This window comes from Salmo salar, chromosome ssa19 (assembly GCF_905237065.1).
Source record: "Salmo salar chromosome ssa19, Ssal_v3.1, whole genome shotgun sequence".
Taxonomy (NCBI): domain Eukaryota; kingdom Metazoa; phylum Chordata; class Actinopteri; order Salmoniformes; family Salmonidae; genus Salmo; species Salmo salar.
Genome location: NC_059460.1, coordinates 51,291,785 through 51,306,912, shown reverse-complemented (window position 1 = coordinate 51,306,912; position 15,128 = coordinate 51,291,785). Strand labels below are relative to the sequence as shown.

Here is a 15,128-nt window from a genome sequence, read left to right as displayed (position 1 = left end):
TTTATGAGCATGGCCTTATTTCTATTACAGCATATTGGATGACTGTCATTCATATTCCATTCACCCAGTTCAATGTAACATTGAGTGTACCAGAACAAACGCTCAACACCTGTTGAATATGGCCTGTTTCAGTAAACGTTGGCAAAAAAGCATAAATTGTTGCCAGCAGCACAGTTATAGTCACCAACGTTCTGGATAACATGAATATAGCCTAACCAGCTCTGCTAGGGTGAATAAAATGGTCAGTGAGGCGTTCTCTCATTTGTGTCTGGAAGTAGCTTGCAAGTTAGCTTTGGTGCTTCCCTACCGTTGTAAGATCAACCCAATTCCTCACCCAGAGTGAAACACTGAATTTACAAACGTACAATCTGACAACGGTCTGAATTTACGAACACCCAGAGTACACTCTGGCACTCTAGATTGATTTTAACCTCTCTTGGGTAGGGGGCAGTATTTTCACCTCCGGATGAAAAGCGTGCCCAAAGTAAACTACCTGTTGCTCAGGCCCAGAAGCTAGGATATGCATATAATTTGGATAGAAAACACTAAAGTTTCTAAAACTGTTAAAATAATGTCTGTGAGTATAACAGAACTGATATGGCAGGTGAAACCCCAAGGACAAACCATCCAGGGGGGATTTTTCTTTTGATTTTCGAATGGTTTTCTTTGGAATACCCTTATTATTAGGACCCTGTTTGCAGTTCCTATGGCTTCCACTAGATGTCAACAGTCTTTAGAAATTGTTCGATGTTTTTCTTTTGAGAAATTAAGAAGTAGTGCTAATCATTGTAAGTGTCACTCCAGGTGGACTCTACTGTTTTGGTGCGCGTGAACTGGAACGTGCTTCACGTTGTTTCTATCCGGTATTAGAAACAGTTTATTCAGTCTTAAATTTGATTGATTATTTACGTTTTAGGTTACCTGAGGTTGGATTAGGAACGTTGTTTGAAATGTTTGGACCAAGTTTACAGGTAACTTATTAGATACTTTGTAGGCATGTTGGGCGAGTTGAAACCGCTGTATTTCTGAATCAAACGCGCCAAATAAATGGACACTTTTGGGACATAAAGAAGGACATTATCAAACAAAAGGACCATTTGTGATGTTTCTGGGACATTTTGGAGTGCCAACAGAAGAAGAGCTTCAAAGGTAAGGCATTAATTATATCGGCATTTCTGACTTTCGTGGTTCACCTGCCTGGTTGAAATATGATTTTCATGTGTTTATATGCGGGGTGCTGTCCTCAGATAATCGCATGGTTTGCTTTCGCCGTAAAGCCTTTTTGAAATCTGACACAGCGGCTGGATTAACAAGAAGTTAAGCTTTATTTTATGTATAACACATATTTTCAAGAATGTTAAATATTTGAATTTGGTATTTTTGAATTTCGCGCTCTGCAATTTCACCGGATGTTGGCCGGATGACCTGCCCATAAGAAGTTAAGAACACACCCGAAGACATAAAATGTCTAGCTAGTAATTTGTTATGCTAAGAAGCTAGCAGGAGGTTGTATAGCAACAGCATCAACTTCCAGGAGACCGGCAAAGCACTAGTACACTCAACTGAAAGGACACCGTTCGTTTTCAGTATACTAAAATGAACTAACAGTATGTAATATATACTCATTAAGTATGTAGTATACAGTATGTTAGTATGGGTATTCGAACATAGCTCTAGTGTTGGATAGCCATAGCCAGCTAGCTAACATAGCATCCCTTTCTGTTTGAGCCATTTGTTTGAGTAGGCTAAACTAGCTAGCTGCATTTGCAAGCTAAGTGAAAGTAAAAATAAAATACAACCAAATATAGCTAGCTCTCTCTCCCTCTTGCTTTTGAACAAATTAAGAATTGTATTTGTTCAAAACTGTTCAACTTTTGTCTTTCTCGCTGAGTCAACTACTCAAAGAGAGATGCACGGCAGTGCTAGCTGAAGCTTATGCTTTCAGTACTAGATTCATTCTCTGATCCTTTGATTGGGTGGACAACATGTCAGTTCATGCTGCATGAGCTCTGACAGGTTGAGAGCGTCCTCCAGAAATTGTCATAATTACTGTTTAAGTCTATGGAACCATGAGCCTCCTAGGTGTTGTATTGACCAACACCCAGAGGACAGCGGCTTGCTGTCCGCCGGCTACACCATGGTGCTACCCTACAGAGTTTTGCTGAGGCTACTGTAGACCATTGCAAAACAGTGTTTTAATCAATTATTTGGTGAAATGGATATATTTAGTATAGTTTTATCTAAAAACAATAACTTTAATGTTTCACAATTATTATTAAATTAACCGAGGATGGTCGACTGAATGCTGCATATCCTGGAACTCAGCACAACCTAATCTGGGCATAGTGGAGGATCGAGGAAGAGGTCAACTAACGTGGGTGGTATTTCCTTCTGGATCAGACAAGCCCAGTCAAACACACGAGACCAGACCAGAGCCTGCTCAGCAGTCATACCTTCTCACTGGGCAAGGCTCACTGGACTCATCAGGGACTCCAAACATACCTTGTTAGAGCCAGAAAGTCCAGTAGCCCACCAACATCTTTTTGGCCCATCAAAGTTCAATTTGTTGAAGATATGATCACAATTAAGTGTTCCAGTTCTGGAAAAGAAAATGACTGACAAGTAAATTACATAATGTAAGAGAACAGTATATTCAAATAACAGTCAGAGATAATGCAGGGGTTTTGTAAACTTTTCAACACAGAGGTCAGGGAAATCAGAGCCTTATATGTCTTTCAAGCAAAAACATACCCATGGTTTTAGGATAACAGCATGGTCTCTCATTCATGTTCCAGATGGGGAGTAAAGCTGGATGGTGGGGATCTGAGCAATAAGACTGGAAATACTTGAATTAGTGGGAGTAGAATAGATTGCTTAGTCGCCCCATGAGGAGCATATGTCATCATCGACGACTCTAGAGTACTCAACTTCATTCTCTCCAGTCTTCGGCTACTCCTGGAATATAATGCAGATCTTTCTGCTTCGGTGTCATGTCTCCATGTGCTTTTCGCTCACACCCTCTTCCTTTTTATCTTATTTCTATAGAAGAAAGGAAGAGATCATGTTTCTTTAGTGCACCACAAGAGAATTTCACAGAGTCAATAATCAATACACTAAATTATACTGTATATCCACAAGGTGGCAGTATGACCTAAATCAATTACCTGAACTTGTACTGTGTGGGGCGAGTCCAGGAAAGTTCATTCAATAAGTATTGAACTTTAAAAACTGATCACCAAAGGAACAAGAGAACACAAACATTTAAACGAATAAAAATTCACTTTGGTTGTTATTCATTTACAGAGGCTAGTTAGGATATTCTGGTCCAAGGCCACATACAGATTTGGCTACAGGATCAAATGAAGAGAGATTTCCTTTAACAATAATTGTAATTATGTTACAGCTAAAAACAAGGTTGAAAATGAAATCAGCTTATAAATGTACACGTCACTTGTAAAATGAGTTGTAAGCATATTTAATTATCAGAAATCTCATATATAATAATCACTTATATTTTTCAAAATGACTAAATATACATATCTTTATACATCTTTGTGGACATCAACAAAAACACAATTTGCATGTTTCTGCTTTGAGCAAGGCCTCTTGATCCACCCTGGTGAAAATGCTTGATTAAAATGCAATGGCTTATTGGTATCTGAGGTCCGAGAGGAACATAAAGCAGTGTACATTGTGTCCTAAAGTAACCGACAAAATAACTAAAATAAATATCCATGGCCATATTACCAGCTTTAGTATAGTGCATGTCTGAGTCCACCTGTGTACCATGACTTAGGACATTACAGAAAACATACAAATGAAACTCCTGCTCTGACACCCATATGATCAAACATGTATCATGCATACAAAAGATACTTGTACATTCTTACTAAAACAGAAAACTCAAAGCGTGTCTGATTAATGGCCTGCATAAGGGATCTTTCCTAGACAATTGTTGAAATCTCTCTAACTACTGTGATGGGAGGTTCACAGGCCTCAGAAAACTGAAGGAAGAGCATCTCTCTCTCTCTCTCTCCCCTCTCTCTCTCTCTCCCTCTCTCTCTCTCTCCCCCTCTCTCTCTCTCCCCCTCTCTCTCTCCCTCCCCCTCTCTCTCTCTCTCCCCCTCTCTCCCCTCTCTCTCTCTCTCTCTCTCTCTCCCCCTCTCTCTCTCTCCCCCTCTCTCTCTCCTGGCCTGGATCGAACCACGGCCCTTGTGTGATGTCATTGCTCTGTGATATCACATTTGTCCTTACTGGCAACATTGTGCAGCTCCCTCACATAGATTACATTGAGCTTTCTATTTTTGTGCTGTCCGATGTAGGGATTGTACATTGAAGTTAGACCAACGTATCTCGTTACCTCTCGTAGCACTAAATGAACATAGATGAAGCAAACATTTGAGCCACATTCTGCAAGGAGGGATTGAGACAAGATGTAGCAACACAGCTAACAGAACATGGGTCTCTGCTGTTTTACACAGAAGAGGTGGGAAACTAAAAAGAGGCTCTATTGCAAAGTTAGGTATTTTTCTGAGCCCAAATGGATGTGCTAACCTTCACACAAAGTGGGGGGACAAGGGCCAAGCCAATTCACGCAAGGTACATGATTGTTATAGTGAGGACATCCCATTAAAAGAAAGAAGTGGCCATTTGAACACTTATAGATGGCACAACATTTCAAAACAGAGATGAAGGCAATATGAAACTCTGAACAAGGTCAAAGGTCGATTGTACAATGACAAAGCAATCTCAACATAGCAGGCTCCTATGTTCTGTGTTTCTGAGAACCTTTACATAGTCATAGCTAATGCTACTGTATATATGAAATAAGGGGAGAATCAAAAAGGTACGAGGTCTATTTTGTATTGCACATACATTGTAAGTTGAGAGAAATACTCAACTTTGCATAAAGATTAACAAATATATTCCCAGCACAGTCATTGATCAACTGTTTGAGCTAAAGTTGGATAAAGTTCAAGTGCCTATACAGACAACAAACCTAAAATCCTTAAAGGGCATAACATGCTAGCAGATACCCATAGACTTCCAGTCAGTGCGCTATCACTAGTTAGCATTGGCTTGTGAAACTACCTTTAACTTCCTTCATACTAAACACAAAGGCATAAAATAGTATCCACGAGATCATCCGACACTGTGGAAGTAGATAAATTGCCTCATTGCCAAAATATCCCTTTAAATGAGTTATGCTATGATGACAATAGCCTGGTAACAAGTCTTCCCACCTCCAGTTTAACAATCCACCACTGAGTATCTTGTTTATGTTCTTTTGATGAGGCCATAAAAGAAAGAGGCACAAGCGCTTAGAGAAAGATGGAAAAGCAAAAGGACTGACATGAAGGGTAAAGGAGCACCTCATGTGCAGCGAGGTGCCACCCGAGACAGACAGAAAAGCACTGTTCCTCTTCCATGACTATATACTAAAACAGAGAGATGTTCTCCTATCATCTTCACTGTAGCCTGAGCTTCACATTTCACCTCAGGATTGTAATGTGGCACAGCATACAAGGGCTAGGCTCTCTAATCATTGTCACTTTACAGTACATTGACAATGGGAGCGCGGGGGGCACATACAACCATTAGGGACAACATCCATGGAAACACCAGTGGTACATTTGAAATGCAATAACTGATATAGAGACAGCTGATCGAAAAATGCAGCAGTATATTTAGGATTTGTATAGATCTATGAAACAATTATTCCTGAATCTAGAGACAGAAGGCTTTAGCAGTAAAAATAGCATTTCCCCCCCTAAGGATTCTGTTTTGTTTTCTTCCTTGAAGGCACACAAACTACCACACAAGTACAAATCAACTGTGCAAAAAAAGCTCTGTTTGAGATTAACTCAAAAAAAAGAAAGAAATGAGAGAAAAAGTTTTGCAATCACTTGAGGGAGGATCATGGGAAGTATCCATTACAGGGTACCAGAGTAGAGACCAGGGACAGTAAAAGATGTGCTTTACAAACTCTGTAAAAGATTCTGCGATTTCAATTGGCACCTGGTTAATGTTAGTGCAGACGCAGACCTCTTGCACGTGCTGTGCGGTGCACACCTGCAGTGTCTCACATCTGGGGGGCAATTCTGCTATGATTTACTTCAAAGTTAGTGTGGTGAGTGACAGAGAACACCCCTTCTTAGGGTGAGTGGTCTCGTCTGAAACGTCTGGATCGAGCGATCAACCGTCCTATAGAGAAGTGACACACTGAAAAGAACCACACTCTTTAATGGTAAACAATGAAACATTGAAAAGCATTCAGAGTCTCTCCCTTCTGTTGTTCATCTCTTAACTGTAATTCCCCAAATCACCTCTCTGTTTTACAGATGAGCGGTAAAACCATTATCCTCCATCGATCCTCCTCTCATCTGGGACCTAGTTAATGGGGGCCTGCGGGTTGACGATGACCTGGATGACAAAGTCCTTCTGGATCTTAGTGTCCTGCAGGCGGGTCTTGTCCGTGAGCAGCTTGCCTGAGAAGAACCAGCGCTGGTGGGCCGTGTCGATGTCCTCCTGGGCCTGAAGCTGCTTCTTCAGCTGCCCGATGGAGTCGGCCATGCTGGCGCTGAGGCGCAGGTCCTTGCCCGTGGAGAGGCGCACCTTGAGCTGGAACTCCTTCTTGGGGGCGGCTGTGGGCTCGGGGCTGTCGCCGGGGTCCTCGTCGCTGCGCTCAGAGATCAGATTGACCGGAGGGGCCAGGCAGTAGACGGGCAGCTGGTAACGGCTACCCAGCTCATCATAACACTCCGTCAGGGAGCCTGGAACACAGACAGAGGAAAAACCATGTTCTGTTGCTAAATGTGTGTTATTTCACAACTGCTCAGGAAGTGGTCTTGACTCAGGCATGAATCAGAGAAACATGAATCAGATTTCATAATCAGGTCAATAGTTGTGCAAAAACATCATGGTGTAATATTACCATTGTTCCAAATGTACTGACAGTTCAAGTCTATTCAGATTCCAAATGTGCCCCCAGGTTATCATAGCTTCCCCATATCGTGCTTGTGTGTGTGTGCCTCACCGTGAGGCAGAGTGATGCTGGCTCCGTCCACTATGGCCTGGGCCAGCTCGTGGTCGTTGCACTCCAGGGCGACGGTGGCTGCCTTCAGAGCGTCCCAGATCTCCTTTCGGCCCTCGAAGGCCGGGGCTGTGTCCCAGAACTCATCCCTCTTACTGCGGAGCTGGCCCTCCGTCATGGGATAGTCACTCTTCCACTTGGGCTTGTCCTTCTTCAGGGGCTCATTGCGACCTGCAGGGAGGGACACAACAAAAAGTCACATTGTTAGAAGGCTTTTCTAATATCAACCTACAGACTACATACCAGAATATCACTACACATCATTGTTTAGTGCATTGAAATGGGTACAGTTTTAGTCACATGCTCAGCAATATATACTGGGTTACATCTCTCTAAAAACCCATATGGTTACACCAAGGGCTAATGTCAGAGTGCCAGATACCCATTCTAGCCTATTTGTTACAAAATATAGTTAAGTCAAACATAATTGTTTTCAACACCTTCCAAAGGTAGATCGTAGGCATGTCCAAGGAAAGGGCATGGACATGGTAAACATGTTAGGTTCTTATCTGGGGATGGGGATTATCTGGGTATATACAATCTAGCACATGATAGGGAATGTCTGCTGCATATGTCTGGCCTTTTGACGGTTTTCAGATGATAGGGCAATGGGAGTACATCCCACATCATCACTATCTGTCAAGGCTGCAATCCAGGTTCTTTGCCTTCCTCCAACTAACTGTTGGCCACAAAGCGATTTCTATTCCAAGTCACTGGGCTCTGTCATATCCTCATATGGTCTCTCCTATTATTGCTATGCGGATGAAACTCAACTACTCTTCTTCCCTCCCTTCTGACACCCAGGTGGCGACACGCATCTCTGCGTGCCTGGCAGGTATCTCAGCTTGGATGTCGGCCCACTACCTCAAGCTCAACAAAACAGAGTTGCTCTTCCTCCCGGGGAAGGCCTGCCCACTCCAAGACCTCTCCATTGTGGTTGACAACTCCACGGTGCTCCCCCTCCCAGAGTGGAAAGAACTATGGCCTGACCCTGGATAACATCCTGTCGTTCTCGGCAAACATCAAAGCAGTGACTTGCGCCTGCAGGTTCATACTCTACGACATCCATAGAGTATGAATTTTCCTCACACAGGAAGCGGCTCAGGTCCTAATCCAGGCACTTGTCCTCTCCCGTCTGGACTACTGCAACTGTGTTGGCTGGGCTCCCCGCTTGTGCCATCAAACCCCTGCAACTTACCCAGAACGCTGCAGCCCGCCTGCTGTCCAACCTTCCCAAGTCCTCCCATGTCACCCCGCTCCTCCGCACACTCTGGCTTCCAGTCGAAGCTCGCATCATCTTCAAGACTCTGGTGCTTGCCCACGGAGAAGCAAGGGGAACTGCCCCTCCTTACTTTCAAGCTATGCTCAAACCCTACACCCCAACCAGAGCACTCCGTTCCGCCACCACTGGTCTCTTGCCCCTCCCACCCCTAAATGTACTCTATGTTGTGGTCTCACCTTCGCTCTGTATGAGAGCGTCTGCTAAATTACTAAAATGCTCATTTTCAAGTAGAATAGACTAGATAGCCTATAACCTAATGAGACTTACCAGCAGCCATTGATTTCCGACGCAGAGTGAACACCCTTTAAAGAATGTTAGAGGGGGCTTAGACAATGTGGGCGGCATCATCATGACACAGTCATTACCATGGACGAAACTAGAGCAACAATGTCGTGGCGTCTGTCAATGCCTGGAATCTCATTATAATAGGATAGCCTATCACCTACATTCAATAAGGTCATAATACCATATAAGCTAGTTGTACCAGACACAGAAGACTAGAGCTCTTTAAAAAAAACTGCCCTAGAGAGATACTTAAGAAACGAATAGACGTTACACGTTGCTCTGGCTATGCCACAGCAGGCCTATGCAGCGTTTGGTATTCCACGAGGACTAATACACCCAGCTATAATAAACCCTCTTCCTCATCATCGTGACCAAAGTCCTCCCCTCTCTGCCAGATTCAAGGCAGCCAGGTGAGCCACACAACATAAACAAGACCAATCTAGGCTATGCTCGTTTGCATGACAGAGCAAAGGAGGCATTCCGAGAGCAGGGGGGGGGGTTGTTTGAACAATAAAATTCCCCCTCCCGCGCCATACACGGTCCAGGATAGTGTAGAGTGAGTGTGTGGCAATCTCGTTTGCACTGGGTACACACAGTGTGTGATGGGCGTTCCCATCTCCAAACGTTTCACTAGCACGGATGCAACAGTTAACAAGACATTTATGGAGTGTTTGGGCCTGCCCGGCTGGAGAAGTTTTCCCTACATTGCCAGCAAAGAACCCCTCCCCCCACACGCAGCTCTCTATATCTTCAATCAGGGTTTATAATTAGAATATGCAGACAGTATTACACCATGTACATCTGAAAGATTATCCATGCTTAGCATAGGATTAGCACTGCACACCTATCGGGGAAGCCAGGAAAACACTTTTCAGCATGTGGTAAAGTGTTCCTTCAGCACCAGGCCAGGCTGACTACCATACAGCGCCTCTAAAACACATCCTGTCTCAACCACATAACCTAAAGGAGAGAGAGGGCTTAATTGGACGCAGGCAGACTAGCAGCTCTCAGAATGGTATGGAGAGGTAGGTCCCGGCCTCCAATGAGGACTTGGTGTCAAACTGAGCAGCTGAGTTTTATAGTTGGCACCAGAGTGCGACTTCGGCTCGGTCTGTCACATGGTACTAAACGGGCCCAGTTAGCTAACAAACGAGGGTTTGAATGGTCAAAGAAGAGTCTGCTGAGGCGGCGATTGTTGTCCTAACATGATCAGCGGTATCTTTGGTCTTCATTGACAACTAGGCTAACCAAGGGCAGCAAGGAAGGGAAACAAAGACAGTTGCCAAGTATCTAAAAAAGGTCACCTTTCCACCAAACTAATTATTTATGGTGCAGGTAGCTTACGAGGAGTAATCGGTAGGACAGTGTAGGATATACAGGGAGTAGAGTGTAATGATCTTCATACTAGTACTCAAGCAGAGTAATGGACTAGTCTACGAGAGTTGTTGATCAGGCAGCATACAGGACTAGGACACAACTCTGTGTGCAACACTATGTGATGTCGTAAGGCAGGGTATCCTAAACTCGGTCCTGGGGCCTGTTTTGGTTCTGTCCCTAGCTGATTCAAATAATCCAAGCTTGATGGTTGGTTATTTGAGTCAGCTGTGTAGTCCTAGGGGCAAAAAACGAATTGTGCACCCAGGGGAGGCCCCAGGACCGAGTTTGGGAAACGCTGTCGAAAGGGACATCATATACTGTAAGTTCAACTCAACATACATGCTGTCTTGGGAAAAAGGACTTGTAGACTTTCCAGTCAACATATAGCCGAGACTAGGCCTCTGGAAAAAAGTGAATAGGCTAGGTCTAATGTGTTGTCTTGATTACCAGCTAACTTTTTAACATCAGATTAGCAAATAGTTTGGAAACGTGCAGGCCTATTTCCAGGTGTGCAGATATTGCTGCACTAGGCCAAGGAGCATATCCACCCATCATGAATCCATGTTGCCGCAGCATCAGAGAAGCATTCCAGAGACATGACACAATAGCAGGGTGTGCTCCTCATGTGGGGCTTGTTGAGGTTATGAAGGGGCAGATAAATTGCATTTTACAGACAGGATTGCATTGCAGATCACATTATGTATTGTTTCAGGACTCGAAGATACACTTGTGATGTAGCGGTGGGCTGTATGTGGCTGTTAAAAAGTATAATCTTGGGACTTGGGTTCAAAATAATAGGTTACAATCTTACATCATAGCACCTCACTCCCCCGATAACACTAAATATAGGGCGGATCTATTCCTAGAGGCCTACGGCCTGCTTTCACCCCTACAATGTCAATGTTGAAGTAGGCCAATTTCAGCCCTGAACCAACATTGCAAGTTAAAAGCATATCCGCAAGACTAGGAAGTATCCCTTTCACAAACAGTACAGAACAGCCATGTAGGAATTAATTCAATGAAAGTCAAAACTAGGCTTGGGCCAAGCACAAATTCACTGTGAACACATATAGTCACCCCTGTAATTGACAATCTTATCAGCTTTCTCAAAACCTCCTCGACATTCTGCGGCTAAAGATAAAACTTGGCCTCGCCTGTCAAACCTCCACGGAACATCCAAAAAGCTGTTTGAAAACTGCTATGAACTAGGCTTAGCCCCAATTGCTAGACAACTTTGATATGGATAGAGCTCCACAGTGGAGGTGTCATAATACCCATAAAACCTAGCAGTCAAATAGGGAAATGGATCCAATCGTTTTTATTAGGATTCATACTTCGGTACTCTATTGAAAACAGGTGCTTCCACACAGGTGTGGATCCTGAGTTAATTAAGCAACTAACGTCCCCATTATGCGTAGGGTCATGTATAAAAATGCCCAGTTGGCCATTATTTTGGCTACCATGGCTAGAAGAGATCTCAGTGACTTTGAAAGAAGTCTGAAATGAACATAGGGAGGTTTAAAGGGTGTGTGTCTCATCAGATCTCAACCCAATTGAACACTTATGGGAGATTCTGGATCGGTGCCTGAGACAGTGATTTCCACCAACAAAACACCAAATTATGGAATTTCTTGTGGAAGAATATATAAGTTCAATGAAGTATGTATTCATAATTATTTTTATAAGAAGTGTTACATCACTCCAATATAGGTTTAGGACACGTAGAATCTATGCCAAGGCACATTGAAGCTGTTTTGGCGGCCCATCGCCCTATTAAGACACTATGTTGGTGTTTCCTTTATTTTACATGTAGCTACAACATGACTTGGCCAAGGTTATAATTAAACAAATGCTTACACCCAAATGAAGTTCTACACCAAAGAATAAAACAATACTTCCACCCACAAAGGCAGCAAGTCGTCCTTAACTTAGCACCGTGGTATTCATTTCTAGCCATAAAGGGAGACACGTCACAGAAACATCGGACTTCTCCTTGCTTTCACATGGCACACTGCATGCCGGCCTGGTGCACGCAGCCCCGGTGGAACAGTTGCTGTTCGCAAACCTCTCCTCAGGGACCCCCAGACTTTTCACAATTTTGTAGTAGGCCTGAATTCACTCACTGACTCACACAGTCAAGGGCTTGATACTTAGTTGACAAGTTGAATCAGGTGTGCTAGCTCTGGAATAGATCAAATACATGGAATGGCTGGAGGTCCCCGAGGAGAGGGTTGAGAACCACTGCTGTAGGGCACATGACACGACTTGTTCTTATTACCGGCCTGGGAGCGCCTCTAGTCTACCTGCATCAAACACTCACTGCTCCTAAGGCAGCGTTTCACAAACTCGGGCTGCACATTTTGGTTTTTGCCCTAGCACTACACAGCTGATTCAGATAATCAGCTGACCACCATTTGAGTCAGCTGTGTAGTGCTAGGGCAAAAAACAAAATGTGAACCTCTTGGGGTTCCTAGGACCGAGTTTGGGAAACACTGTCCTAAAGCCTCTACAAATCATTGTTGGCTCTTCAGTCAACTTCATAGGCGAGGTCTTCCGATTTTTTTAAATGTTTTTATTTAACTAGGCAGAACAAATTCTTATTTACAATGGATGGCCTACACCTGCCAAACCCGGACGACGCTGGGCCAATTGTGCGCCGCCCTATGGGACTCCCAATCATGGCAGGTTGTGATACAGCCTGGATTTGAACCAGGGTGTTTGTAGTGACGCCTCTAGCATTAAGAGGCAGTGCCTTAGACCGCTGCGCCACTCGGGAGCTCTGTTGTATAATACACCAAGAAAGTCTAATGGCACATAGTGACTAAAGACCGTACAGTATGAAGAAAGACTAAAACTGCTTCTCCAATAGAAATCCCAATCACACTTGAAGGTGATGTTGGCTAGCAAAGCTCATGCGTAGAAACCCATCATCGGGTCTAACGGTCACCTCATGCCGAACTGCGCAGGCTGTCAAACCAAAAGGCAATCCTTCGATATAAAATTGTTTTTCACCAATAAGAAAAGTGTCAGTGTCACTTACACGAGGTTGGAGCAATAACATGTTCAACTACTTAAGACATTTTTAATTTTACCTGTATTAAACTAGGCAAGTCAGTTAAGGACAAATTCTTATTTTCAATGACGGCCTAGGAACACTGGGTTAACTGCCTTGTTCTGGGGCAGAACAACAGTTTTTTACCTAGTCAGCTCGGGGATTTGATCTTGCAATCTATTGGTTACAAGTCCAACGCTCTAACCACTAGGCTACCTGCCACCCACTTAAGACATGGCTTGAATCTAAGGTAGAATTCTTCACTTCACTTATTGACTTCTCAAACCCCAATCCCCGGGATGGTCTGTTTCGCGAGCTTTCCCGGAAGTCTTGCGATGTTGGGCCTCTGGGTTTAGAAATTGTGTTATGACAGTCCCACAGTCCAGTGTAAGATTGCATTTTCTAAATTAGGCCGAGGCGTTGATAGGTCCTATGTGGCAGAGGGATCTTACTGCTTTCCGTGTCCCTTGGAAGTTTCCAATTTGAATTTGATTAGACCTAAGCTATTTGGAGCCTGTAGCTTTAGTCTTTATGCAAAGTGCTTCAGTCACTTAAAAACGCCAACAAACTATAACAGGTTAAACATGGCAGTCTGCCACTATTTTTCTTATGCAGAAAATAATCTTAGCACGGTAATGGACTTGCACATGAAAAATCAAGATAACATTGTTGGTGAAGAGTCAGCTCAACTACTATGATGTATTGAGTATTGACAGTCAACCAGTGTTGCTTTCCCTGATCAAATGAGGTTTAGCCTAGTTGTGTTGGTTGCTATTTATACAGCCATCGGTTGGTACATTTTACTAATTTAGCAGATGCTTTTATCCAGAGCGACTTACAGTAGTGAGTGCATACATTTTTCTGTACTGGCAGAGGGGTAACAGGAAGTAACTCGTGTCCATTTGTGTCCTGCAAGATGGGGGAAGGGAAATTACAAATTTATCCTACCGTTATTTGGGCACAGTCCAGACTGGGTACCCGTGTTAAGAGTGAGAACCTTAAGGACGAAATCCATATTTCTCTGGGGGTTAGTATGTTGTAGTAATGAAATGGGTAGATATGGTACTAAATGGTAAACATTTACCATGTAATATGTTGAACTATGTTTCTATTCGATGCACTCAGACAACAAAGTTACCATTACTTACTTCCACGTTTTCGGTGTGCCCTTCCACTGCTTCTGGATGATCCGTGGCCCTGTGTGTCCTCACGTTCTCTCCCAACACATCCTCCCATGATTATTATCAGTTTGCTAACTATGTCGGGGCCCCATTATTAGCCAACCGCTACCTATTTCCAAAACAATTAGATATAGCTAGATCCGCTGTACAAAATTAACTCGCTAGGTCAAGGTGCTTTTCTTGATAGCAGAATCCACAAATTAACGTTACACGGAATGTGAACACTGTTCGCAACTCTAAATGGTAAACACGGAAGAGCTAGCCAGCTACTTCTGCTTTATTATTGTTTGATGCGATCCAACATTCCAAAAATCAGTAGTCACGTGCAGACTCGCTAGCAACCTAACGGGATAAATGTCAACAATAATTGATTGCATTATATCTAGACTGCCCTCTATACATTCTACTTAGACAAGTTAGCGTGCCAACTAGCTAGCTTCGTTGACAACAATTTTTTAAGCAACTTGTTAGCAAGCTCACATTAGATCGATGTCTTGATAACTCGCACACTGCCATCCGTCGTTGCGCGAGACAGCCTTAGCTAATTTAACTAGTTAACATTAGTTAACAACCTTTCACGACCACGTAAGTATTCTAAACAGATAGCTTGTATTTTAAACCAAAATGATTGTTGGTATGATTCTCCGTTTAACACCGTGGTCAATTTCAAACCTTTCTCATTTTTCTCAGCCAGGTTTTTAAATCCCCCTTCCCTTCCTGGTGCGGGTAGCAACAGTAACTTTTTACGCCTGCGCGTGCTCAAGGCAAGGGGTGTCAGATTATGGCACGTCACGACTTCCTTCATGGGTGGGGAGCATCCCTGGAACAAATGAAAGTCCTCAACCATGCCAAAACTAA

General features: G+C 43.5%; 1 protein-coding gene across 2 annotated transcripts; it reads right to left on the bottom strand.

The window, feature by feature from the left end:
* Positions 1-3,459: 3,459 nt before the first annotated feature.
* LOC106578996 (ubiquitin domain-containing protein 1) lies at positions 3,460-15,017 on the bottom strand. Of its 2 annotated transcripts, none has more exons than XM_014158376.2 (3): positions 14,238-15,017; positions 7,037-7,264; positions 3,460-6,773 (listed from the first exon to the last, which is right to left on the bottom strand). In XM_014158376.2, the coding sequence occupies exons 1-3, from the start codon at positions 14,323-14,325 to the stop codon at positions 6,391-6,393; spliced, it is 699 nt and encodes a 232-aa protein (XP_014013851.1). In that variant the 5' UTR covers positions 14,326-15,017; the 3' UTR covers positions 3,460-6,390. The 2 variants fall into 2 exon arrangements, with proteins under 2 accessions (XP_014013851.1, XP_045558405.1); XM_045702449.1 differs by lacking the exon at positions 14,238-15,017 and adding an exon at positions 8,643-9,140.
* Positions 15,018-15,128: the final 111 nt, after the last annotated feature.